Below are 26,531 nucleotides of genomic sequence, written 5' to 3' on the forward strand. Positions count from 1 at the left end.
GAGTTGGCGGACCAACGAGAGCAGCGTGCCTTGTCCTGGTACTGCGCCAGAATTGAAAATTCCCATCTGGGAATTACGTTCTTTGCAAAAATTACGCTCCGGATGGCACTGCTTATTACTAGTACGGCCATCTACTCAACACAGGGCCACAGCCTCCTTCTTTACTATCATCTTTAGGTATCAACGAAACCAGCAAGCCTTCCAGGACAAATCCAGGCCGGCATTCTTTCGTCGACGATGGCTCTGAGTTTGGCCGGTCATCGTTCTACCGCACGTGTCTCTAGGCTACCTGGAGAACAACGCTGGTTCAAACAGCGTCGAAGGCAGCCCGCCCACTCAAGCTCGACTCCTTGGCCATGAGTCAAGCCGAAAGAACCACTTTTGTCTTCGATGAAAAGGGGGGTTATCTGGAGTACGTACTACTCGGAGTCCATGAAAAGAGTCGGTTGAAAAGGGGTTATTCTAGCCCACCGCAATGTTACAGTAATACCTATTCTGTGCGTTCTCCGACGGACAGTCGAGACTTGAGTGTGGTACTCTGGAGTACGATCCATAATCGACGTAATAATCTCCAGGTGGGCTGTTCACTGCATGGTTGTACAGTTATTTTGCTCAAAGTTCAAACCATATGGTCCGCGAGGCAGAAACAAGCAAGACAACGTGGAACTTGGGGAAACACTGCTCAGCCTCCCGAAACTGAGGCTACAGCCTTCTCAGGCTCAGCAGAGACAGAACTGCTCCCTCAGCCTTATAAAGGCTCGCCCGTGGGACGCCACCCCAATTTGTGCCATTCGAGCCCGCTGGACGTCGGATATCCAGATCCAGAGCGGTGAGGTGCACCGAACGGGTTAGCTCCATCAACGAGGCAGTGCAAGCAGAAGCGGCCGCTCTGATTGGGCCGATATTCGAACTCCATCTTACCCTTGCTCCAGACTGAGGTTTTTTCATACTCTGGAGGCGTTCATCTCTTGAGATGAATGCTCACAGGCTCGCCACCCCCGATTTTAATGAGCTCTCAAAGTCTATTGATTTTAGACGATGGAGAAGTGCACCTTATTATCAAAAGAGCAAGTAATCATAAATCACCTCTTGGTATCTGTAGTGATAGTGCAGCCTTCGTTGGCTTCCCCGGGTCCATTGCATCCCTGCTCATTTCGACCACAAGATGACCGACTTCATGTTGATTACGAGTTTCCGGGGTGAGTGCGAGGTCCCACGGGAGACCTGAACTGGCCTTTCGCTTCATCGCTCAATCCGCAAAAAGCCAGCCAGTTCGATTATGAAATACGGACATCAGCCCCAGTCTCCCAAGAACCAGACATTTTTGGTCCTGAGACACTATTCCAGAGTGGGAAGCAGCTCAGGGGATGGATCATGAATTATGAGAAAATCGAGGAGCTGCGTGAGATAAAGATCCACCAGCGGTTAAAGTGGGTGAAGCCAAAGTCACTGCAAAATGCAAATGTAGTCAGTCAGAAGAGTCGTGGTACCACCCCGCTTCATTTTGGAGATGACGACAACACGGTATCTTGCTCGGAGATCAATTTAATCTTCTCATGGAGAGGAGAACTTTCGTTATTGTATTTGTCAAAACCGAGAAGAAAAAAAGCACATTTCCAGCCAGAAAGAGCGTGGATGGGGATAAGGTGCCAAATGACAGCAATGTGGCAGTGCATGTATCTTGAGGGCCTGGTGGAACCGCTAGTTTACAAAAAGGCCACTCATGGAACTGTTTCTGGCACCATGCTTTTCTGCACTCTTTGGATGGTGGGGCAAAGGCATTTGGATCCAGGAGGAAAAGAGCAGAGGACACACACCTCTCCTCCCGAGGCCTTGGGAAACTTCTTGGATACGCAGTCCACGTTGGATGTCGATCCATTTAAGAGGGGGGGGGGTTTTTTCCAGAACCCTGGATTGAGGAACGCTCGGTCGCTTTCGTATACCAGGCACTTATCGCCAGTGTTTTGACAAAGCTGCGGCCATCCACAGTTCACAGCCGTACACTTGACTCCTGAAGGAGACTACTAGTTGGGGGGTTTATTTCGCTTCACCTTCAAGTCTTGTTATGATTCAGGTTTCCATATGCCAAGGCGAGGCTTGCGTCTCCCGTCTGTTCATTTCGGCCTCGGGCTTTCGAAGCTGACATGTTTTCCACCCGACGTCCAAACTCCAAAGGAGGCAACCCAGTCGCTCGCAGAGCTCGGCACCATCCTCTTCGCGAGGCAAAAAGGTGGTACCAGAACTGGTTCCAGGTCAACTATTGGTTCTTGTGCAGGATACGGTGATTTCGCACTGCTCACTCGCCCATGGGACGGGCTTCTAGAAGCTATGGTCGATTCCAGCCGACATTTGCTGGAGATGACTTGATGTAAATTAGTCACTGGTCCGCCTTTCAAGGCTCACTGCTGAAGGGGAGTGTCTGCGCTGGTGAGCGGGTGCCAGCAGCAAAGCAGATGGAGGGAAGCAGAGAAAAAAAGCAACGACAACATCCTTGGTAAGTTGGTACTGTTGGTACTCAACCTCAGGCAAGGTTTGCCGCCACCCAGATTTTGCTGTCCAAAACGCCGTCAGCCTTAACAGGCTGCAAAAAGTTCCGTGCACCCCACGGATTGGTTGCTGTCATATCGCACACTTGTGCCGAATTTTGAAGTATTGAGTGCCCCTTTTCTGAACTAGGGCTCATTTGCCACGCTGGATTGCCAGCCAACCGGTCGCAATCCTGTCCAGCTTGGAAAATTCCCCAATGCGACAAACATACACCGTACGGTGTACAGTATGGGATGGGAAGAAACCAAGCATTATTTACCTCGTACTAAAATATGCGATTTGATTGGGACCAAGGGTCCCGGAGCTTTCTTGGCCACAAACTACATGGCCTTAGCGTCCAGAACCTCGCTGAATTGTGCTCCATCTGGCGTTGAGTCATTGTACTGCTACTGGTGCAGCCGCTTCTTCTTGAACAATTCCGACATACGTATGAGGTGACGACAGCGATGAGAAGGCGATGCTGATCAAGCACCATCTGGCCCTTCAAGGTCCAACCGGAGAGGTTAAAGTTGCACAGACTCATTCCCTTTCGCAAGAAGTCCGATTCTGAAACCAGCTTCTAAAGCCTTGGCGGCAAGGAAAAACCAATCATGGACCGAGGCGACGGAAACTCTCTTCATGGATTCCCTTCCTGCAGGGCATCATGCAGCTGCTTTGACTTGATACGAAAAATTGATGATGGGTGCGCCTTGCTTTCGTTTTGGAGATGCCCGAAGATTCTCCATCTTGACAGCGTAACTTGCGAGCGTGACCTCGCGCAGCAGCCCCCTAAACGTTGGTGGAATACGAGATGCGCCTCGGTCCCTGGGTGGTCCGTGGATACTGGCAAATATAGTTAAGGCATAGTACTATGTCAGCAACTTATCTCACAAAAGTATGAGGATTGAGTCCGAAGATGAGAGATAAACTCTGGGCAGCAACTTTCCATCATGGGTCCACGGTCAAGTTTCCACTTTCCATCTCCGGCGGAGAGAGACAGTGCGGGGTTGTGTCATGTGATCCTGGCACTGCCCCTACCCTGAGCCCTACCTTCCTATTATATAATATTTTTCTGAGCGCCAATCATCCTTCTCGATCTTCTTGGCGGCAGCACCTGAATATCAACGTCCCAATCTCGGAAGTTGAGAATCTTGAGCCAAAGAGGTGCCCTTGTTCCCGTCAGACCTTCTTGTGAATATAATTCAGCCATTTACGCCCTGGTTCTCTATCTTCTGGTGCCTCTACAAACCTGCAAGCTAGTCTTCGCCGGATTTAATCGCTTTCCGCGATGGCTATGAACAAGGTACCCGGCCATAACATCTATATCGGAGGGTGGGTATTCCTCCTAAAGTTCCTTCGCTGCACCATAACTGTATACGGTGCAGTATTTGATAGCCGCCTGGCTAACCAAACGTCTATAGCATATTTTCACTGAAGAACAAGGCTGCCTTGAGCAGAGCAAATATCACGCATGTCCTTTCAGTGATACGGTTACAACCATCAGATGACACGTTTCTGGCCTATAAACACCATCATATTGAGGTTGATGACATTGACGATGAAAATTTACTAGAACACTTCCCGTCCGCCATCAAGTTCATCCAATCTGGCTTGGACGAAGGTGGCAGCGTGCTAGTTCATTGGTGAGTACTTTCCTGTGTTGTGATCCTCAAGTGACTTCGGCCGATTTATGTACCACATACCTCCCTATATATTATCTGTCCACATTTCGTATTAGCTTTATTTCCTTGTTACTCATATTTCGCAGCGCGATGGGAAAGTCTCGGTCCGCGACTGTCTGCATTGCATATCTCCTGCATCAGCAGCGAAGTGCGCTTACACCGCAGTCCGCGCTTGCTCTCATCAGGGAGTCTCGACCGCTATGTGAACCTAACCCGGGATTCATGGAGCAGCTCAATGTTTACCACCAAATGGGGTGCCCCGAGGATGTTACATCACACACCCTCTACAGCCGTTGGCTTTATCACCGAGAAGTTGAAGAGAGTGTAGCCTGTGGACGTGCTCCTGAGATGCAGTCTGTTTTATTCGAAGACGAACAACCGCAACAACGTATAGACTCTGATGGTCAAAACACTGAGATCAAATGCCGCAGATGCAGGTCGGTCACCTATTCTAACCCATAAACGGAATCGATGTACTCACCACATATAGGCGTAAGCTGGCGATCGCACCCTTCGTTGTCCCTCATGGGTCTCATGGAGACCCTAAAGGTGCAATAAATTCTCAATGCGCTCATATATTTACGAGTCCACTGACATGGATGCGGCCGAGTCTTTTCCCAAATACTCCTGAGGGTGCGCCTTTGTCGGGCCGCCTGACGTGTCCCAATAGCTCATGTGGTTCCAACATTGGAAAGTTTGCGTGGCAGGGAATGAAGTGTAGCTGCGGCGACTGGGTTGTTCCTGCCATTGGCTTGGCGAGGGCGAGGGTAGACATCTCTGAGCCGGTCGCCATCCGACGGGGCCCAGGAAGCTTACCTTCCGGTATCCGCTTACCACCAAATATGAGGCCCAGTGGTATAGACGCTTTTAGTACCAGGTCTGAAACTGAAAGGTATTGTATACCTCTTGATGCTCAGCTGCCACTCCAACATCGAGAGAGTAACACCAATCACGTGATTAGGGATCCCACGAAAGGCAGCCTATAGGCCGCACGACCCACGCACAACAACTTTATGAAGATGACTCGATGACTGTTGCTATGAGGTGGTGCACTCCCGCGCGGGTAAGCGGAGCCTACGTAACACTCTGCTATTCATGGAAGATGGAGGCTTCTAGTTGTCGCGTGCCTGGAATGGTCAGCCATGTGCCAAAAACCCGCAAACAGTTGCAACCACATACGCACGTGGCTTAAAGATCGTCGATAATCATTTTATGAAATGAGAATAAACGCCACCCAATCTCTCAACCCAAAAAGCAAGAGGTGGCAGATCACTGGAATGGAGTCTGGAGTCATGGACCCTTGCGTTGGGCAAAATTAATGCACCCAAGACCAGAGCCTGAACGTTAAACTCTATTGGAGAGTTGAGACGCGTTAATTCGCTGGCGTCTCGGATGGCGCAGATCCAATCAGCTGATCGACAAGAACTTCCTTCTTATCACAAGTTTTGAAGAATCGAATACGATACGAGATCCTACAGTTTAGTATAGTGAAGCAGGAGCAGTAGAGAGGCATGGACAAGTCACACTCCAAACAGTATGAGAAATACGGTAGCCGACATTGAACCACAGACCGAGGCATCGAGCCACGAAGCACCAGGGCCTGTCAATGTCATCTCTGGGAAGGTTGAAACTTGAAACCAGGGCATAACCCCACAGCCGTCCCACGAGGCTGTTGCCCCACATTATTAGGCCGGGCTAGCCAATCCTTTGACTGTCGTCGTCAGGAACCCGACAGAGTCAGCGAGCCATTTCGGGGATCTGCAGCATGGGCGGTTCGGGGACGGGAAAACAATTATCAGCGGGCACAGAGTCCGTGGTCGCCGGTCGTCAACTTCCTGGAAGCTCTCCACCCGCAGGGGCCTGGCTAGCCTGGATCACTAGCGCCGGGAAGGGGGCTGTGCAAACTGCTCTTACGCAACGCCGTTTAGCGGCAGCCACTCAAGGCCCAGGGCTGACATTCCCTCTGTTCCTGTATTTCTGGCCACGCGGTATTTTTCAATTTCGCATACCGTCCAGAACCGACCTCGTCCCTTGTCAATCAGTGGTCAGCCATGGCAATCTGGGCTGCAGCTGAGAACTTATCCATACTATTATAGACAGCGGATCTCAAGCGATGGACGGCTACTGCAGCCGCCACTCTAATAATATCGATGTGCATTATTGAGCCATGACGGAAACCATCTCCCCCGACTCGCGTTCTCAGGTGCAGGGACTGAATGCAAGCAACGCAACCATGATTCGGTGGGTGCTTGGCGGGTCTTATGCTCATAACTTCCAGGTTTGGAGATCTCCACTGCTCGTTTAGAAGTACACCGTTGTACGCAGTATACCTCCGGGGCCCGAGTATCTCCTTCGAACACCATGACGAAAGTTATAGTTCTGACCTCAAAAGGCAACAAGGCAGTTTGGAACTAGGTTACCAACCTAGACAATAGGTCACCCTGGGTCAGGTCGTCGAATTACCCCGTTGTTGCGTGAGGTACACCTCCTTGGCTCAATCCCCCTATCATAAAGCATCACTGAAATGTTCCTGAGCCACTCTTCCGCAGCTACCTAATCCTAATATGGTTCTCATCCAGGATAATCCCAACTCCACATCACTTGTCAGTACACAGCCGGCTTGCTTTGGCTGTGGCCTATCTCGTCACTCATCTCGCCTTGATTGACGAGTGGATGAATACGCGGGTGCCTAGAGGGTACGTTGTCATCGTCGTCACTTGTTCTCTTCCTGATATTCTCGACGGTGAGGAAAGCAAATCTAGAGTTAAAGATCGAGGGAGCCTAGCACTGCCTCAATTTTAGTTATACACCAAGGCTAAGCTTCCAGGGCTCGGCTCGGACGCTCGGCTGTTGTTCCTGCAGGGGTTTCAAAGTAAGAAAGCTGTTGCCTTGGATGGGGTTGATATGGATGGATACCCTTGAAAGTTACTCCTACTGCCGACTGGGGTATCTTAACTTAATCCTGCAGCATGATAAGATGATAGGAGCTCCCTAGTAGATGTTCTCTGTGTCCAACCCCGCCTGCATAAATATCTACTTTCCCGCCTATAGTTACCTAGGTATGTAGGTCGACCTATATACATACAATGCTCAAATATGTACGGTCTATGTCCAAGGGGAACGACATTACTAGGCTGAACATTAACAACCACCTTACCAGACGATAATGCAAGTAGTACCGTATTCCTCGATGCTGTACGACAGGACTACGCCGCAGCCCAAGTACTGAAGAGGTTTTGGAGGGTCGGGTCGGGTTGTACGCAGCCATAACACTAGTACAAAACCGATCCCCTTGGGCATGGTCATTTCTTACTTATTATTAATGCCTGACTGAATCAGACCCAGCCTTTCGCGTAAATAGTCCTAGCCCTGAGTGACGGCCTACTAAATACTGAGAGCTATGCGTAAACTACTTGTTAACTGATACTTTAGTTGCAAAATCCGAATATGGCCATGTACCCCTGTAGACGCAACAGGGACTCAAACTTGAAATATTCCCCGCCTCAGTTGTTTCCTTTGAAATATCTACTCTTTTTCTTCGTTTTCTTTTAAGGTTTCTCTCTGCTAAGTACTGTATATTTAATCTATTTATGCGGTATTGGGAGTGGATATCCTGGAGAAAGCGACGTCCTTTAATAACAATACCGTTAGGAACAAAAGAAAGAGTACAGGGTCAAACTAGGCCAGATCAGGTCAAAGCAGGTCCTTCCTGGCAGAGTAGTCACGGCCGAGACTAAAGGTACTTACGATGGTAGTACTAGATACTGAGGACCTACGGAAGTTATCCGTGGCCGTGGTCGGGTAGAGTGGCATCTACCGAAGCTAGGTATATTACAATATCGCGATGACTAGTGAGTATTCAGTGAGACGGAACGACTAAGTCGGTTTTCTGGGACAGGACGGGACTTCTTGAGTCTGTTGCGCACTGATCTTACCTACTACGACATGCTAGTTGCCGAATGTGGCCAGGATACTACGAGAGTTGCGGGGTACACCGCCTCTACAGTGCGAAGGTAATTGGGATTACGGTGTGCAAGACCTTTTTTTAAGTTAAGGTACAAGCAGGAGGCTTTACGAGCTGAGTACTCGGTACTATGGGGTATACGAATACTACATGCTATATAAAGTAGGTATAGTTCAGGCGCGCCGCCAAGCAACCAACCAAGTAAGACGAGACTCCATTCCGTGAATAAAGACGGTTACCCGATATGAAAAATCTCGATAGATTAAGTAGGTGATCCAATGTTGCCCCGTTGCCCCAAAATACGGCTACGTATGTATGTAGTTAGTAGTTGGCCCCCATTCAGCCTGGGAAAACGCCGAAGGATTCTGGAAAAAGCCTACTAGGGCTGAGTCGCAACGAGGGGACCGTTCGTAAGAATCAGCCAGGACCAGGATTCGTATCAGAAGATGCACCACAAAGATAATTCGAGAGCTGGAAATGAAAATAAAATGGCATGCTCCCGCGTTCCGACCGCCTGAGACTAGCGCTTACTTGCTGGTGAAACCCGCTTCGGGCAACATCGAGCGAACGCGTAGCAAGCTGCCTCAGACTGCACGAGACGTGTATGACGTGAGGAGGGGGTCCAGGTCTTTCGGTGTCGGAAGCGAATCAGTTTAGTGCTGACAGCTTGATCGCCGGCTAGTTATTCGAGGTGCTGTTCAGAGGTCCAGGCTCTTTGAAAAACGATCAATACTCCAACTCCGATGGCGGTCATTCTTTCTTCCTTGGCCTTCAACTAGCTTCCGAGCTGCGCTGGGGGCCTTGAAATGGTCAGTCACAGACAATCGGCCCAATCAATTAGCGGAAGGCTGACAGAAGTGAGCCTGAGCCTAGGCTGTTTTTCGAGGCGGAGCTGGCTTGCGAGCAAACGTCTGAAGATTCTCCGTCCACCTATGATATCAAACGGTATCCATGCTAGATGTCGAAAAGTAGCATGTTACACAAATGAATTCCTGTTTTTCCTGCGCAGATATTAAAGCCAGCCCTCGTGAAGGATAAGGCTTGTGGGCGCGGTAATTCTGTGTCTGCCGGTGCGTCCAGGCGCACAAAGACATCCACCACATCCTCAAGCATCAGCCCGACCACACCACTTACTACCCGTTAGTATATGCGAATATGCAATCCAGGTCGCGCGATGACTCCTGATTTGACACTTGTCACGCCCCTCCTGCTTTAGGCATAGTTAAGGTGCATTAACGTCAGAAAAAAAAGAGTCTCACAGTCCCCCAGATGGAGCAGACGGGAAGAACGAGGGGTCTTGAAGCCGTTGGCGGTTCCTCTTAGCGGCTTCCATGTTACGCATTCTGTCGATGCGCATTTGGTAAAAGTTTCTAAGCGACACAAGTCAGTAAGGCAACCCGTTCCCCACCCTAGTATCAATCATACTGGGGTCAACCGGAATAGATGGGGTTCATACTTATGCAGCTCAAAAATACGTGGCGAGTCGTCCGACGCAGATGTGGATGTGCTTGTGCTTTGTTTCTTGATAGCATCAATCTGTAACTAACTGTTAGCATGGAGGGGCAAACAGAAAGAGGGGGACGGGTAAAAGCTACAAACCTTATCATCTCGTTCCTTCTCTTCCTTCTTATCGGAGTCTGCCTTCTTGTTTGAGTCATTCTCGGATGCATCTTTAATGTCGTCCTTATTCTTGTCTTTCTTGTCCTTCTCCTTCTCCTTCTTCTTCTTCTGCCTTTCCTCATACTCCTTCTTCACTTTCTCTATCTCCTGTTCCATCGCCTGCGCTTTCTTCTTCGCCTCCTCTTCTTCCGCATTGACTATTGGCGAACAGAAGTGGCGGTCTTTAAGATGAATCGGGCAGACATAGAAGTAGTCCTGTAGTCCGTTAAACGACAAGTCCTACCCCGATACATGTCTCACTCTGATAGTAATTAATAGAAAGCGGAATCCAGTTTAATTACCTTGCTGTTCGGTGTGATCAAGACACTACTCGATGGCTTGTGGCAGATCAAACAGGGTCGCGCGGCTGTGTCTGCCACTCGGCGGAGATGCCAGATATTGGGGAGTTGGGTTGCCATTATACAAACGTATAAAGGAGATAAATCTCGCAAATTCTAGGATATTGTCTATATGGAAGGGCTGCAGAACTGAAATCACGATGGATGCTAGAGAGAGAGATGGAACATCGAGTTGTTGTGCGGAGAAACGCCCGGTCATGTGACTAGCTATAAGCTACTACACAGTAGAACAATTGGAATAACAAGTCCAAACTGACATAATATTGAATATGCAGGGTATTGTACAGAAGCAAGATTCTTTCTACTCAGTCACACTGTCAATACTGCGGAGCGCACTCCGTTCCCTCACTGGCGTCAAGGAATCCGTGTTCCTTGCGCGTCTCCGAGCATCCGTCCAGAGCATGTACTCGCCGTAACTCTTTGGCATAATGTGGACATCGCCCTCAACTAAGAAGGTATAATTGAACATACCCGTTGATTTCTTCGTGCCGTGCTCTACGTCCCGGACTTTAGTGTCCACGCGAACCTGAATCTTGGTGTACTTGCTTTCGGCATCTTCACGCTCCAGAGGTTCGGTATAGGCGACGGTAGCGCGCAGGTAGAGAACGCTTCCCACCGGTACTGGGTTCTCGAATGTGCTAGGATCCAGGGAGATAAAGTTGGGTCGGGCATGGGAGAAGGAGGCTGCGCAGCAGAAGGCTAGCTCAAAGGTCTGCTTGAGGAGGAAGCCACCGAAGATCATGAAGTTATGACGGTTTCGGTCCTGGGGCTGCATGATCATGGCGGATTTGAGGACTGTATCACTCATGGAGAGAGTGTTGTTGGGTCTCTGGACCGGCGACTCTGGGTCTATACTGGGTTGGTTGTTGATCTCAGGCAGAAACTTGACCAGACAGGACTTACTAAGGTACGACATTTCTTTCTTCCATAGATCGTGGATGAGGTTACTTTCCTCATCATCCGGAGCTTTCTCTAGAAGACTTCTCGTTCTCAGCGCTTTCTTAGCCTGGTAGTTCTTCTCCCCCTTTTTGAACAGTTCGCGCTCTTCCTCGGTTTCTATCAAAAGAGGTGCAACAGCGGCCGGCCTAGAGAGTTATTAGTTGATGCAATTCAAGCGGTACAAATATTCGGTAACTTACGTCTTCGTCTTAGGGTCAAGAGAGACCATAGTAAACGCGCAAGTAATCAAAACATCCTCAGGCTTGGCCTTCTCCCCAGCGACTGGGACCTTGGCGACCTGGAGCGAAACCTCCATACTCGATCTCCCAGTGGCGTATGTAACCTGGCCGCTCAGCTCAAGATCACAGATCTCCATCAAGGGGTGCTCGATTGTGATCCGATCCACAGCCGCAGTGACAGTCGCAACAGAGTCCCCGGTGTGCCTGTAGGCAATAACACCGGAAAGGGCATCAAGGTCCATGAGCAACGAACCAAGTCTATATTCATTAGTCGCAGCTCCCAAAACTTTGCCATGAGGAAGATAGTAAAATTCAAATACCTAATATGCCCCGAAGCATTCAAATAAGTATCCAAGAGCCATTTATCCTGGGCTAGTGGTAGAATCTATCCATTCACCCATGGTTAGTCCATACAACGCTCTGAACTCAGGCAAAGAACCACATAATTAAACGGCTGAGCGAGCCACGAAGTTAGTTACTTACAGCACTATAATAGCTATCCGACATCTTTTTCGGAGTCAAATCCGCCTTTGCGCGAGGGGCCTCCGTCTGGCCCTGCTGCGCGGTCTCGCGACTCTTATTCAGAGCCTCGACCCACGGCGTCTTGACGCGCATAGGCATCCACGTCGGGCGAAACGCAGCCGCTGATGGTGTCGATTGGAAGTCCCGGCATGAAATCAGCGACTGTGACGGGTTCTCGACTCGAGATCGCAAAATTGCGCTGGCGCCGGGGCTGGCCGTCGCGAGACGGTTGGACTGCCGTACGACGGACCGTCTTGTGCTGAGGCTGAACATGGTGGTGCTCGTCAATTCTGTTTCAATCCGTGGGCCCTTGTACAGTAGTGTAATTGAATTGAGTATAGAGAAACCAGCAGCCGTTAGTAATGATGATCGGTGTGGTTGTAATTGGAGAGAGCTGTCGGGACGGAGATGAGACTCTTGTTCGGCTTCAGAGCTTCGCTTCCGCCCCAGATACCCGACTCGGCGGCTGGCCCGGAACAAGTCGGGGGCCGACTAAGAACTAATCCGTAGGCTTGAGCTTAATATACTCTCTCTCACGACTGCAGATGTCAATTGGATTGTCTGTGTCTACTACGGCGTTCTCTATCTGTATAATGGTCAGTTCTTGGAGCAATTCTCCACGCTTGGGCAGCAAGGAGTGACGTCAGTCATTCTTTGTGCATACTCGGACGATATAGAGTTGACTGTCTATCTCTTAACTCTGTCCTATTGTCGGCCGAGTGTCTTCAAATAAAGTAGCAGATAGCTAGTATAATCTTAATACACCTTCTCCTCATTTGCCGGATCAGGAACGGTTTCATCATTGTGAAGAGTGTGCGTCAAAGTGAAGTCATCCAGTGTCCGGCATCCCGTGGAATATATATTAGACCAAAGTAAGAATCATGATAGCCCTGTAGGTACTCTCGATTTATCAATAGAGTCTTATTTCTATAATCCACCATGAGTGATCCGAACAATCCCAACATCCAGGACCGAACAACGCCCCAATGGGGTCTCTACCAACGCGAGAACTTCCTCAAGTTGAACGAAGGCAAAACAGCCCCATTCAACACCGGTAAGTCTCACCTTTTATCACAGATCTAGACAGACAGAGAACAATCCCTAATATATATATTTTTTTTATCTCCGTTAGATCCAACAAAACTCGAACAAAAAGCACGCGAAACCCTCAGCTTAGGAGGCTGGTACTACGCCTCTTCCAACGCCGGCCTCTCAACAACACACCTCGCAAACCGGCAGGCCTTCTACAGGCACCGCATAGTCCCCAACCAGCTCGTGGACACAAACCACCGCGACACAACAACCGAGATCTTCGGGCACCGCGTGTCCGCACCTATCGGCTTCGCGCCAATCGGGATAAACAAGATCTACCACCCATCCGCCGAACTCGCCGTCGCGAAAGTAGCCGGCGAGCTGAACCTGCCGTACTGTCTCTCGACGGCGGGGAGTTCGCCGATTGAGAAAGTCGGCGAAGCGAATGGGGAAGGGAACCCGCGGTTCTACCAGCTTTACATGCCACATGATGATGAGTTGACGGTGTCGCTGCTAACGAGGGCATGGAAGTCCGGGTTCGATGCGTGCATGTTGACGACGGATACGTGGCAGCTGGGGTGGCGGCATGACGATGTCGCGAACTCGAACTATGCGTTTTACCGCGGCATGGGTGCGGATTTGGGGCTTAGTGACCCTGTCTTCCAGAAGCGGTGTCGCGAGGAGGGGATTGATGTGGAAAAGGACGCTGTTGCGGCGTCGGTCAAGTGGATTGATTCGGTGTGGCATGGGCGGGCGTGGTCGTGGGAGAAGATTCCATGGTTGGTTAAGACGTGGAAGGAGATTTCGGGGGGCAGGCCGTTTGTGATTAAGGGGATTCAGTCGGTGGCGGATGCGAAGAAGTGTGTTGAGTATGGGGTTGATGGGATTGTTGTGAGTAACCATGCTGGGAGACAGGTGGATGGGGCGATTGCGAGTTTGGATGCACTGGAGAATATTGTTGGTGCGGTGGGAGAGCAGTTGTATATCATGTACGATTCCGGAGTGAGGGGAGCGAGTGATGTTGCAAAGGCGCTGGCTTTGGGCGCGAAATTTGTCTTTATTGGGCGGCTTTGGATCTGGGGGCTCAGTATTATGGGCGAGGAAGGGGTGCGCCATGTCATGAAGTCGCTTTTGGCGGACTTTGATATCCTCATGGCGGTTGGTGGGTTCAACAGCGTGGAGGACTTTGATAAGTCTATCTTAGGTATGTGCGCCGCCTGGCAAGGAGTTGTTTGGCCCGAAGCTCACATTGTTGCAGAGTCCTATCCCAAGTCGTATACGTTGATTCCAGACAGGGTGCTATGATCATTGAAGCCATACATTGAAGAGCATCAGAAATCGTTGTATCCAATAGGTAGTATATTTCTAGTACCGGCATGTATTGAAACAATGCCATGAATCAACATGTTGTATCTGATTATAATGATATATGTAGTGAAATCGGCACGCAGTGACAAGTGGATATGTAAAGAGGACAAAATATATGTATCATCCCAAGTTGGGAAAACCGCTAAATATAAGACAAGAATAGAAGAGTGGTCAAAGCAAGCAAGTCGTAACTGGGCACTCTAGAGGCAGGTGTTCCGGCGCCAGTGAAGTCTGCGGAGGTGTCGGTAGGACTGGATGTATCGGTGGAATCGGAAGAGAACGTGTCTGTGGGCGTGGCAGCTGACGCCGTAGTGGTGTTTGTTCCAGGTGTAGAAGAGTCGGGGAGTTGGGCAAAGCCAATGCGGGCGTTGTCGTAATCGAAGACGGAGTAGACGTTTTTGAGGAACGTGTCCCCTAGGATCATGATGTCGTCTCCAAACATGGCTTGGGCGATGAGGGTCGAGACACAACCATCGACGGACTCTAGTTCAGAGCCAATATAATCCTTGGGAGACATGCTGTAACCCACTCCCGAGAAGTGAAATTGTATGTCGACTGTTGAGTCGCACGGGACCAGATAATTCTCATCTGACAGTTTCCTGGAACCGGGGATGAGCTTATGCAATGCTTCCGCATCTTTCGGAGGAATCAGCGAATATGATGTTCCAGTGTCAACTATGGCATTTTTGTTACTGAGCCCCCAGGATTTGCCGTCGACGCTCACATCTTCCAGCGGAATGCTCCAATGGATGCTTGATTCTTCGGCATCGGTGTACACGATGTCTCCCTTGAACTTGCTCTTATCCACCCCGCCAAATGTAACGGATCCGTCTTTTTCTCCGTCCGAGTTGCGCGACATGTGAAAACTAACAATGTTCGACTCGAGGTTCTCCTGCTTGGTGACAAGATCCATAAATGCCGGCCTGTCGCCCATTGAGGTGTCATTGGAGCGACCAAGTCCAAGAATACCGTCTATAGGATAATTCTGGAAGTCGTCGGTGGCATTGTTGGCCAGTCCAAAGGTCATTTCTACATTGATGTCGGCGATGGTCAGGTGGTCCTTGACGAGATTTCCGCTAACTTTGCCCGACCCGTATCCCACTTCAAATGTTTCATTTGTCGGCTCAACGGTCGAGGAGCTTTCGTCGCCAAACGTATTGTGCATTTGACAAGGCTGGGCCTTGCAATCCGAACCAAACAACCACGTATTCGCGCCTCCAGTGTCCAACATCATCCATACTGGCTGCCCAGGAGTGCCAACATTCACGGTCGAGAAGTATGAGTAGTCCATGCCATCTTGGTTGAGGGCGACTGTGTTTGGTGACGACGGTTTATCGGCTAAAACAACCTTGTAGATATTGTCACGGCGGACGTTGGAGTGTTTGATATCCAGGGCTAAAGGGCTGTCGTCCGAGGAACTCGAGTCCTCCACCTCATCATGACCAATATCGCCCGACAGTAATTTCACCGGCACAAACCGACGTTCCGGGGTGTCACCAGAGGGAATAGAGGAACGGCGGGGGATCGTTTTAACCTTAAAACTGTACGGAATGAAGGCATTGACGCCTGTGGAAAGATAGGTTGTAGCGAGGAGACATAGTGAGAGACGCATGATCCGGCTACGGATCTAATTGAGAAACAGGTGGACAGGCGAAATCATTGAGGGAATATCGAAACTGGGCTGGGTCCTGAGTTCGTTCGCATAAGGATAAATGCCACAGAATTGAGGGAAAAAGAGGGAAGAGGCGACAGATTAAGATTAAGACAGTGCAAATTTGAAAGAAGGAGCGACAATTACTGAACTATGCAGCAGTTCGATAAAAATAGGACACAGGAGATGCAGAGGAGTGAGGGCGAGGGCAAGAATGTGGTGATAATCGACAGTATGGATGGAGGCAAACTAATGTTGTACAGAAAAATAGGCACAAACGCAGAGCGTCTAGACCAAGCCACAAGAAAAAGCAAACGCAAATGGGATATCAACAACGAGAGAAACAGGGACAAGGGGAAAGAGGGAGGTTGAGGAGGTTGAGGATGTCCAACTCCATGTCTGGGGGAGTTCCAAGGATGGGGAAGAGTTGCACGAAGCAGTCTTCCCAGTTGCAACCATCTGACATCGTTCAGTCCAAAGATTCAACCTTCTTCCAAGGTTTTGCTCTGCGAGAAAGGGAAAGGCGCATGCTAAGAGCCATTCTGACTGGCTACTCACAGGCTAGCTCACGAACGGTCTCGGATCTTCGGTTCATCGGCCTCCTTTGAGAATGCTGAGTGGAGATTGAGGGGTGCCCCTGAATGTGCTATCACAAGCAATTTGGGGAGGCAAGATGATGGCTGGGTTTCTTATCTTTGGCGGGCTTAATATTAATAGCCGGGGCTTTATCGCGAAGAGAGGGATAGTGCGAGTAGGGAGCGTAAAATAAGACATGCAGTGGCCACCAGTTTGTGTACTATTGTAGAGTTGTTTCAGTTATGAACTGAAGCTCTGAAGATTGCTCGCCCCACAACTTTGCCACCCTTAAACTCTCCGGCCACTGGGCATTGGCCATTCAAGACTGAGGACTGGAGTGCACGGTGGTCCTCACTCAGACATACCATGTTGTGCCAAGTTTTATGCTTACATTGCTGACCGGAATAATTATTCAATACATAACTATGAGGGCGAAAGCCATGTGCAGCACATAAACTTCGACAACATTTAAACTCACACGGGCCGCTCAAGACACGTTGAACTATAATAATTGCCGAAATGCGTGTCCTCTACCAAATTATGGTCCCAGCAATTATTTTGCTAGACTCAAAGTATAATTGACTGAATGGCCAAGGGAAGGGCTTTGATGGCTGTATCCTAGTGCCGAGAACATCAATACTAATGCTTGGCCAACAAATATCTCCAAGTCAATTAACAGTGAACACTCGTCTTGCCCTTTTTCTCTACCTACCAACTGCTCTGTACACCAGCGGATATTCACATGCATTGAAGCGGTACCTGACGTGTCGGAAGATACCGGAAGCTTCCAGCTTGCCAAAAACAACACTATATTCAAGTCACTTGATGAGTCAAGCTGTGAATCCGAATATTATCGAGGATGCCGAAATATTTCGTTCAGATGGAGACCGCGGGACTGTGGAGTTGATTGGAATTCTAGGTGCAGAAGCTAAAGGGACAATCGGGAATATGATTCCATACGAAACTACACATATTAGGTTGAGACGGGTTAGTGTGCGGAAGTTGATCTACAGCGGACGGCATCGTTCCGGGTTTTTGCGTCACGAGCACGAGTCCGGGGAACCGGGAATCGGGATGGACTGCATTTTCGTTCTCCGCATTCTCAGATTGATGATGATCAGTAAAATGAACAACTAAGGTACATCTGAATAATGACGAAACAACCGAGGCAAACAGATGTTGCATGGAGAAGCGGAATACCCAAACAACATGGCCAACAAGACTTCAAGAATATTAACCACTTTCAAAGCAGTTTTCGTGTAGCGCTAAATAAGACATTTTATAACGGTAGAAAAGAAAATCATTTCCGAAGGGAACTTTGCTGCTGCTTAGGACCTAAAAGATCATCTAGGAATCCGCTCCAGAGTTCTGAGACAACACCGGTGTTGTCTCCGTTCTGTTGCCTCTTGACTTCGGCGGCGTATCTGGATTTCCCGACCGCTTCGGTAAGAGAAAACGGGTCGATATCCACAGAGTCGTTGTCAACAACCTCGGACATAGGGCTTGCGGAGATGTCTGCTCCGTCACCGGAGACGGTGTAGACCTGGGGCTTCATGGGAGCGTCCGAAGCTCGGGTTGAGTCATAGTTGCTGTACATGTCGGGAAGGATCGGAACCGGCACATCAGCGGAGCCATGGCTCTCCGCAATTGAGGGCATGTAGGCAAAATCAACGGTAGACGTGTCGTTGACGGATTTGAGGGAGCGGGAAGTGTTGAATTCGCGACTGGGTACACTAGATGAGCCGAGGCATGTTAGCTTGGTCTTCGATCTTCATGAATTGCGAGATGTGACACGAGCTGCAAGAGGGAGCTGTTACGTACTCTGAAGGAGAGTTGCTGTTGATTCTCCTCATGGCAATGCTGAACGCACGGGACTGAAGGAAATCATGGTTGGAAAGGCGTTCGACAAGCTACGTAAGAGGGACGTTAGTTATATAGTACGAGGAAGTGATGGCGTATTCAAAAGAGGACACATACTTCTGCATGGGTACCAATGGCTCCGAGGGAGCGTTTTTGGCACTCGATCTTTAGATCCGCGAGATTGCGAGTAGAGTACAGGGTCGCCTTGTCTGAGACGTTGGCAGGCTGCGCAGACTGGGCACCAGTGATGTGTAGGCCCCGGCGGTAGGAAGGAGAGAAAGTATGCTGCTGGGAGAGCAGGCGGAGAGCACGGAGCGGCGATGAACGGGGGGCAGCCATTGTGAGTTGAGACTGGTATTGAAATGGGAAGATGTGCGAATGGCGTGTGACGAGGTTTATATCTGCGAGGAGCCGAAGTTGGGAGGAGGAATGTTGGTATGTGTATGTCGTACAACGCCAAGAGTAAATAGTACGTATGCAACTAGGCTGCAGAAGTAGGAACAGTGAGGCGAGGGTGGCTCTGAGGATGCGAGAAGCTGAAGGAGTTAACCAGGAGGATGGAAATAGAGAGAAGAAAGTCAGACTTCAGCCGGGGGTCACGCCGTACTTGAAGGTGCAGAGTAGCTCCGAGACTGTAGGACTGGAACCGTTGGGGGGATGTTGAGCTCTCCACTCTGCAATGGTGGACACCGGGGCTGGCGGTCTGGCCAAGTCGGCCGGGTGTTTAATAGTAGCGCCCCTAGGGAGATCGATCGCTGCGTCTATCAGTTGCGTTGGGTCAGGCGACTCAGGCGGAACAGCGTCGACCACCCCGAAGTATCTACAGACATGTCCACTTCGTCATCCCTCTCTGGGATTGTCTCCTCGCTAAACTGAGGATTGGCGGATTTGTTTTATGATTATTGGATAAAACATGGATCGGAGACGGGATTTCATGGATGAGAGAGGGGTAAACTTGACATCCCCGACCCATGATCAGCAGTAACTCTGGCAGACCACTCTTTGCTATTTCCATCCCCCCTCGGAGACACAAGGACGCCCTCTCCCGGCGTCCGCCGGTGTATATTGTGCGTGGGCCAATGGCGACAAAACGTCAGGCAACATGAACACGCCATCTCCGTGCTCGTCGCTGTGTCAAAGACAGGCTTACGGTGAGTTTCCGCTATCAAGTCCTGCATATTACCGTCAGACTACGAATGCCCTCCTCAGCTGCGCTTGGTGTTCTGCAAATGAGGTGTGCCCGGAGTAATCATGATACTGGATATGGAGACTGTTAGCGTGTTCCGCAGATCACTTCGAGAAGCAAGACGACTGACGAACAAGCTTCTTGATGAAAGGAACTGTTGACACTGTCGTTAGCATCATAATTTATCTATCATTTCATCAAGTAGCATCATTTGTCTAATTTTCACTGTATTACGTGTTGCTTGTTGAATCGGTCTCGGCCACAGTTACTCTTCTTCATAATCCCAGTCATGACGTGGGAGATCAGACCCATTTCCTCGAACGAAACAGCCATCAAATAAGCCCGGTAGCCTTGACACTTCGCCCATGATGTACCTCCGCATGGGAGAGCCGGTTCTACCACGAATCATTTGCATTCCTTTACGTACACTCTGCCCATTCGCTCACTCAGCTCCCACCATGCTCAAGAATACGATGCAGAAGCTTAGAAATGCATGAGAACGACCCGCATTTTGCATTGCAGTGTCTCGGTGAAACGAAGTCAACAATTTTCGCATGGTGAGAATGTGGATAAGCAAATGGGCTGGTCCCTCTCCTTCGTTGGCGGGGGATTACACCTACTGTGTAGATTGAAGAATAGGGCGGATTGTTGGTGTTATTTCCGGGAGCTGCGGCTGGCCAGTCATCTCCAGCCTGGACGGAAAGCCTCGTTTTGGTATTTGTTGAGGGGCGGTGAAATGGGGCCACGTGAGCACTGTTTTGTCTGCGGGACGGCGATCGGAGTTTCCCTGGCATTCCGCGGTGTTTTTCCCGTTGGGCTGACGGGAAATTGATGCCCCTGGTTTTGGCAGTCGTGGATCGTGACTTGTGACTTGTCGTGCTGGTGTTTACGCCGCATTTTGAGATACAAACTGTGGCTCAGATCTAAAAATTGCCTGGCTCCACCACGGCCCTTGGCTATGGAGTAGATGGACATTTCATCATTATTCAGGCAACATAATAATGGAGATGAGTCAAAGCAGGATCTATTTGTAACACTATCTTCTATCCGTATTGCGTCGATATTCCATCGAAGAGACGTGAGAGGCTGCTTTGTATTTGCGACCACCCAATCCTTGCCAAACTGGCCCAAGCTCTTTAGAGCTTTGATGCTCTGGAATTCCGGCCCCTGGCGATCTTCCGAGCATAAGGGTGTAAACGACTGTTGGGCACGAGATGGTCGACATCTCCCGTGTTGACAAGATGAGGACCGGCTTCGTCGAGCGAGATAATTCCATTGTTGCGCATAGAGGTTTCCAGTTCATCCCGCATAACTAGCATCGTCAGCGCGTCCCTTCAAAACTGAAAACTGTCATAAACAAGGAAAAGACAAGCTTACTATCGATCAGATGCTCCACTCCATCCTGGCTATAGTTGGTTGCGAAGAGCATACTGCGTCCCATGCCCACCGCAGTTGCGCCTAAACAGATGGCTTTCAGGATGTCTGATCCCCGTCGGATGCCGCTGTCCACGTAGATTTCCATCCTATCAAAGATCTCTGGGCAGCGCTTTTGAAGTTCCAAGAGGGTGATAATGGAGGGGGGACTTGTGTCGAGATTACGTCCTCCATGGTTGCTCAGCAGGATACCATCAAGTCCAGCCTGCATTGCCAGGATGGCGTCGTCGGCAGACATGACGCCCTTCAAGCATACAGGAAGGTGGGTGTGCTTCCGAACCCACACAAGATCATCCCATGTCAACCCAGGGTCAATGAACCCGGCCATTACTCTACCTAATCCACCACCCTTTTTGTCATTCTTTGCCTGCGATGGCGACATCGGGACCGATAAGTTCTCATCAGCCTTGACTCGCTCATCTGCTTCCCGTTTTCCTGGCCATGCTGCGTCTACAGTCACAAAAATAGCCTTGATATTAGGGTTTGCTGAGCATTGACGTAGTAGTGCTGCTGACTTTTCACGTTCTCTGTTAACATATAATTGGAAGAAGAAGCTTGCTTCAGGAGCGGCGTTCTTGAGTTCTTCCATCGTGTAAGAGGAATTATTCGATATCTGCCGATATTGGTTAGCCAAAGATCTTCTTCCACATATCTACCATTACGTACTCCCTGCATGATGCCTCTGCTCTCACACGCTCGTGCGATCGCGCGCTCGCCATCCTGGTGGATAAGTTTGGCCATGGCCGCAGGGCTAACGAATAATGGCATCGAGAGGTCGACTCCAAGAATTTTGGATTTTGTGTCTACAGACCGCACATTTCTCAGAACTCGAGGCCGAAACCAAATACGGTCAAAGCACGATTTGTTTGCATCGCGCGTGATGAGGTCCGTCGCAGCACTTGAGTAAAACGCCCAAGTTTTTTTACTAGCAGTTCTAGAGGCCACATGCTCAAAGTCATGCGAATTAATCAGCGTTTCGAGTGGCGGCTTGTCATTCTCCCATACCGCCTCGGGGTTTTCGCTCGCCGGCTGTTTGTTCCATTTTTCGTGTATCGTTGACTCGTCAAGCCTGCCTTTGTACTGCTCTGGCGCCAATTCTGCCTTTAAAAGTCCGGGGGTGTGGACTTCAGAGTACGCCTTGGTGGCATCTCGACCGGCATATTTCAAAATAACTGAAGATTCAATTAGCAACGATGCCCTGCAGGTTTAGTATACAAGACTCACTCGTGGATCCTCCAGGGTGCTTGTCCAAGAAGTCCGTTACATCCCACACTTGATTATCTACAACTATCCAGCAATCATCTGGCGCGTTGTGATTCGAGATCTCATGGGTAGACAGAAGTTCTTCTTGCGCCATCCTTGCACTTGCCGATGTCGCGATCTATGGATGGTGAATAATGCCGGTCAATTCAATGGACATGGGATCTTGGATTACCCCAGGAAAAGCAACCAGGAACAAGCGGAGGGATGGGGCAGTAATGCGAAGATATGCGCGTTGGCCTTCGGACTAAGTGCGTCCGAGGCAGCATTTTTCACCTCCGCACTTCTCTGCGAAAATGCGGAGAGTAGGAGCAGGTCCACAGCGGGACTGCCTCCGTAGGTTCCAATTACCATCTGCAGTCCACCCAGCCTCCATGCAAGGATAATTCGAATAATTGAGGTTCGCGGAAAGTTCCCGATCGGAGACTAGTTGGTTGTATTTGACATCGTGGTTCTTCTCTGACGACTGATATCTTTGAATGCTCCATTGATTTCTTGTGTATTCGAAGGGTCCTGTGACAGAGGAACCTCGAGAGAGAGGAATAGCCAATCACAAAGAACGAATTAAGTAGCACGTCAAGCACTCGGACCCAATTTGGTGGGGAGGATCTCAACGGGTCAAGTTTTGAGCAAAGAATCGGATAATTGCCGAGACGCTCAGAGGGTGTCAGCCACAGTGGCTTGGGCGCCAAGACTCAGGCACAAATGGCAACATTCAGCCTCTGAAGATGCTTGTGACCCTTCATCCCAAGTAGAACACTGCATAGCGGCTCAGTCTCTTATCTACCAATGAAAGGGGGCTTCATTGTAGACGGAACTCTCAGAAAAGTGGGCAATATCAGTAAAGCTACGTTTCCTTTCTGCGCTATCAAAAGAAACACGGTGCGCTCACCAGTCACTGTCTGGCGACATAGTCAAGGTATGTTCTTATTGCGGCTGGGTAGATGGGCTTTCTATCGTACATTTCATTTCTTGTGCTGGGATAGCAGCTCACGATTTAACAGTGTCCTTCACGGCTCGGCCTTCTCTACTTTATCCTACATTTTGCAGACGGGAAAGCTCTACTTATTCTTCGGCTTCCACCCCGTTATCCAAAATGGCCGACACTGGTACAGCCATTAGATATGTGGATGTACGTCTTCTCTGTGACCAGTTCTTTATTCATCAGGAAGCTGATCAGAGCGCAACGCCTTGAAAAATTAGATCGGAATCAACTTGAGTGACCCGGTATTCAAAGGCAGGTACCACGGGAAGCAAGTCCACGACGATGATCTAGACGACATCATTCAGCGCGCACGAGATGTGGGCTGCCAGAAGTTTATGGTAACTGGCTCCGATTTAAAGGAGTCCAAGCATGCTATCGAAATCGCTCAGAAATACCGTATGTTGAAGAAATCGTATTACACAGACCATGAAGACTAACACCCCCTAGCTGGATTTTGCTATGCAACTGTTGGGGTTCATCCTTGTCAAGCAAAGCACTTTGATGACTTTCCCGGTGGTCCAGAGAAATTGTTGGATGAACTTAGGTCACTAGCTTTGGAGTCACAGAAGGCAGGTCATGCTGTTGCTTTCGGGGAGATTGGGTTAGATTACGACAGACTATTCTTGAGTGCCAAAGAACCGCAGCTTAAGTACTTCGAGGCGCAGCTTGAAATTGCCGTCGAAATTCAGCTGCCTCTTTTCCTCCATTCCCGCGCAGCCAGTGAAGACTTTGAGAGGCTACTGGCACCAAAGCTGGAAAAACTGCCGAACCGCGGGCTGGTCCATAGTTTTACAGGGACTATGGAGGAAATGAACAGGATGGTGGCGCTCGGCCTAGATATCGGAGTCAACGGGTGCAGCTTGAAGACAGAAGAGAATCTCGAGGTCGTAAAGGCCATCCCCTTGGATAGACTGCAAATTGAGACTGATGGTCCATGGGTAAGAGTCACTCTAATATTCGTTTATGATCCTATGGTTGGTTATTAACTTCAATATATAGTGCGAGATCCGTCCGTCGCATGCCTCGTCTAAATTCTTGACCGGTGCACCCCCTTTACCAAAAGCAGTCAAAAAAGAAAGATGGCAGAAGGGGCTTATGGTAAAAGGCCGAAATGAGCCCGTTGCAATTGCCCAGGTCGCGCACGTAATTGCCGCGGTCAAGGGGATAACAGTGGAGGAGGTCTGTGAAGCGTGAGTATTCCATTTCGTTGAGAGCTACTTCGGCTGCTAAGATTCTATCCTTCAGTGCGTGGTCCAATTCGATAAAGATGTTTGGGCTAGGAGAGGAAGCTCCTTAGCTCTTTATCACCGGCTAATTGCTTTCTCATATAACTCTAGAGGTCTTTTCGGGTCGAAGGTGGATAGAGATGGAAACCGTGATCTGCTTCTTTCTTTTTTTTTTTTTTTTTTTTNTTAACTGTATAGAGCTAGATCAAGCGCAGCTGGTCACCACAGACCAGAACCGTTACAGAAGCCAAAGCCCATATATATTGGTTCCGATCTTGTTGGATAAGGACATCTTTCAGGTTCTTTGTAAAGCACCTATTGTATCACGATCCTTCTTTCCTTCTTGACCTCCTTCCAAAACGCATTCACTGCTTCTGCCTCTGCACTTCACTACCTTACTCGGCATATCATGTGGAGCTCGCTATGTGAATACTGCTTCCCGAGCATTATTCTCCTGCTCACGAATCTCGATATCTTTCGTTTTGGCTCTTTTGTTTGCATTCTTGATGTTCTACTTAAGTTGCTCCTGTTTCCAGTTACAGCACATGCGGAGGCCTTTTTTCTGCAAGTGCTTGCGCTTGTTTACTTCTCTTCACACCTCACCGCCCCCATACCTCCTAGTATAACACCGCCCCTTTGACTTCATATCATGGTCTCTACATGTTAAGCTCTTGGGTGTGAACGAGAGAATAACTCTTTTGTCGTCTGTTTTAGCCAGTTCGACCTGTTTACGTTATTTTCCATCATGCCTGCCCTCCAGCTCGACAGTTAGACTTTCTAGTCTATCTTGAGATTCACCGTTCCTTTTGCCTTGTTGTTTCAATATTATAGTGAGACGTGGTTTCCTGGAGCCGGCCTTCTTTCTCGTCTTTTTGAAATATCCCAGCAGAATTGTTGTTAGCTGAACCTGGGCTGCACCATTCGCCTCTCTCCGGATACCTCCAGAAAGACCACCATGATGGCCTACCCTTTGACGAATAAGACCACCAACAGCGCTAACGAAACCAAGCAAGGTTGTTTTTCTCAAGTCGATGTGTCATATCATGCTCTGTCTCTAACAGTTGCGCGGGGAATAGCCGAAAAGTCAGCTATTAGGGTTTCTTCGCTGGAGTCGGAGGAGCCTGATGTCGGAGAATCAGAATTTCCCGCGAACTTTGGGGAGGTTGCAAAAGGAATATATCGCAGCGCGTATCCTCAGCCTTGGAACCTTCCTGCACTCAAAGTCCTGAGATTGCGAACCATAATGTAAGTCGAGTTTGGCCGCGCTTGTGGACTACAGGCTTATGTATGACCTATAGTACTCTTGTCGAAGAGCCATTTCCGTCGAGCCACTCGAGTTTTCTGAAGGAAAACGGGATCAAACATTACTGCATTCCCTTCATTGCGAATAAGGATGCTTCTGTCAAAACATCAGATGGTGTCGTGAATACAATTCTCAGGATAATGCTGGACAAGGCCAATCACCCTATGCTCATACACTGCAATAAAGGAAAAGTAAGTCCAAAACCCTTTATAAGTGGCGCTTCAATGGCTAAGTCAATGATAATAGCATCGTACTGGGTGCGTGACTGGCTGCTTTCGGAAGCTCCAGGGGTGGGAGAAGCAAGATATAGTTGATGAGTATATCCGTTTCTCTCGCCCGAAACAACGTCCGCTGGACGAGGCGTTTATCGAAGCATTTGACCACTCAAACCTCTCCCACTTGGCTAAAGCTTGCGATGTAAAGTCGTGGGTTCCGTCTGGAGCGTACACCAATATCAGGGCCGACAAGGATCAAGGTTCACCAGAAAACCTGTTTCAACTTCCTCGTAATGATGTTCGTGCGGCTTCTTGACTCTTAATTTAGAGTCCGGCCTATATCGTCAAACTGCCATAACAAACAAATCCCTTCTTCTTCTTCTTCTTCTTCTTTTTCTTCTTTTTCTTCTTTTTCTTCTTTTTTTCCATGTTCAGTCGGCATCGGTGCAAATCGCGTGGCGTCAGTGGAGTTTATGGCTTATCCGAGCACCAGAAGCGACCTTTATGGCGCAATGTTCCTTTTGTGATGGCTATTTACTGTATGT

The 26,531-nt window shown here is 49.3% G+C and overlaps 9 protein-coding genes across 9 annotated transcripts; 4 read left to right on the forward strand and 5 right to left on the reverse strand.

Moving 5' to 3' along the window:
• Positions 1-3,600: 3,600 nt before the first annotated feature.
• Positions 3,601-5,584, forward strand: dspC (dual specificity phosphatase YVH1). Its single transcript, XM_040816271.1, has 5 exons — positions 3,601-3,858; positions 3,948-4,169; positions 4,295-4,645; positions 4,699-5,100; positions 5,170-5,584. The coding sequence occupies exons 1-5, from the start codon at positions 3,815-3,817 to the stop codon at positions 5,192-5,194; spliced, it is 1,044 nt and encodes a 347-aa protein (XP_040669455.1). The 5' UTR covers positions 3,601-3,814; the 3' UTR covers positions 5,195-5,584.
• Positions 5,585-9,128: 3,544 nt separating this feature from the next.
• Positions 9,129-10,370, reverse strand: ASPVEDRAFT_748798 (AAA-ATPase Vps4-associated 1 family protein). The gene is made up of 4 exons (XM_040816275.1): positions 10,134-10,370; positions 9,772-10,071; positions 9,629-9,708; positions 9,129-9,542 (listed from the first exon to the last, which is right to left on the reverse strand). The coding sequence occupies exons 1-4, from the start codon at positions 10,248-10,250 to the stop codon at positions 9,428-9,430; spliced, it is 612 nt and encodes a 203-aa protein (XP_040669456.1). The 5' UTR covers positions 10,251-10,370; the 3' UTR covers positions 9,129-9,427.
• A 121-nt stretch (positions 10,371-10,491) lies between these two features.
• ASPVEDRAFT_85132 (putative acyl-CoA thioester hydrolase) lies at positions 10,492-12,163 on the reverse strand (the record flags this gene model as incomplete). The annotated part of the gene is made up of 4 exons (XM_040817650.1): positions 10,492-11,275; positions 11,330-11,626; positions 11,689-11,753; positions 11,852-12,163. The coding sequence occupies 4 exons, from the start codon at positions 12,161-12,163 to the stop codon at positions 10,492-10,494; spliced, it is 1,458 nt and encodes a 485-aa protein (XP_040669457.1).
• A 624-nt stretch (positions 12,164-12,787) lies between these two features.
• On the forward strand, positions 12,788-14,503 carry ASPVEDRAFT_43191 (L-lactate dehydrogenase). The gene is made up of 2 exons (XM_040812762.1): positions 12,788-12,944; positions 13,023-14,503. The coding sequence occupies exons 1-2, from the start codon at positions 12,830-12,832 to the stop codon at positions 14,225-14,227; spliced, it is 1,320 nt and encodes a 439-aa protein (XP_040669458.1). The 5' UTR covers positions 12,788-12,829; the 3' UTR covers positions 14,228-14,503.
• On the reverse strand, positions 14,330-16,081 carry ASPVEDRAFT_748485 (pepsin-like aspartic protease). Its single transcript, XM_040816274.1, has one exon. It carries the CDS (start codon positions 15,900-15,902, stop codon positions 14,433-14,435), a length of 1,470 nt encoding a protein of 489 aa, XP_040669459.1. The 5' UTR covers positions 15,903-16,081; the 3' UTR covers positions 14,330-14,432.
• Positions 16,082-17,817: 1,736 nt separating this feature from the next.
• Positions 17,818-18,716, reverse strand: ASPVEDRAFT_54051 (uncharacterized protein; the record flags this gene model as incomplete). The annotated part of the gene is made up of 3 exons (XM_040814876.1): positions 17,818-18,250; positions 18,339-18,427; positions 18,495-18,716. The coding sequence occupies 3 exons, from the start codon at positions 18,714-18,716 to the stop codon at positions 17,818-17,820; spliced, it is 744 nt and encodes a 247-aa protein (XP_040669460.1).
• Positions 18,717-20,495: 1,779 nt separating this feature from the next.
• Positions 20,496-22,848, reverse strand: ASPVEDRAFT_63324 (FMN-dependent alpha-hydroxy acid dehydrogenase). The gene is made up of 4 exons (XM_040815670.1): positions 22,222-22,848; positions 21,664-22,169; positions 20,941-21,610; positions 20,496-20,875 (listed from the first exon to the last, which is right to left on the reverse strand). Exons 1-4 carry the CDS (start codon positions 22,352-22,354, stop codon positions 20,700-20,702), a joined length of 1,485 nt encoding a protein of 494 aa, XP_040669461.1. The 5' UTR covers positions 22,355-22,848; the 3' UTR covers positions 20,496-20,699.
• A 505-nt stretch (positions 22,849-23,353) lies between these two features.
• ASPVEDRAFT_85137 (3'-5'-exodeoxyribonuclease) lies at positions 23,354-24,539 on the forward strand (the record flags this gene model as incomplete). Its single annotated transcript, XM_040817651.1, has 5 exons — positions 23,354-23,389; positions 23,461-23,638; positions 23,690-24,180; positions 24,242-24,432; positions 24,488-24,539. 5 exons carry the CDS (start codon positions 23,354-23,356, stop codon positions 24,537-24,539), a joined length of 948 nt encoding a protein of 315 aa, XP_040669462.1.
• Positions 24,540-25,423: 884 nt separating this feature from the next.
• On the forward strand, positions 25,424-26,302 carry yphA (tyrosine phosphatase family protein; the record flags this gene model as incomplete). The annotated part of the gene is made up of 3 exons (XM_040817652.1): positions 25,424-25,713; positions 25,767-25,962; positions 26,018-26,302. The coding sequence occupies 3 exons, from the start codon at positions 25,424-25,426 to the stop codon at positions 26,300-26,302; spliced, it is 771 nt and encodes a 256-aa protein (XP_040669463.1).
• Positions 26,303-26,531: the final 229 nt, after the last annotated feature.

The sequence above is a fragment of the Aspergillus versicolor genome (assembly GCF_001890125.1).
Source record: "Aspergillus versicolor CBS 583.65 unplaced genomic scaffold ASPVEscaffold_6, whole genome shotgun sequence".
Classification (NCBI taxonomy): domain Eukaryota; kingdom Fungi; phylum Ascomycota; class Eurotiomycetes; order Eurotiales; family Aspergillaceae; genus Aspergillus; species Aspergillus versicolor.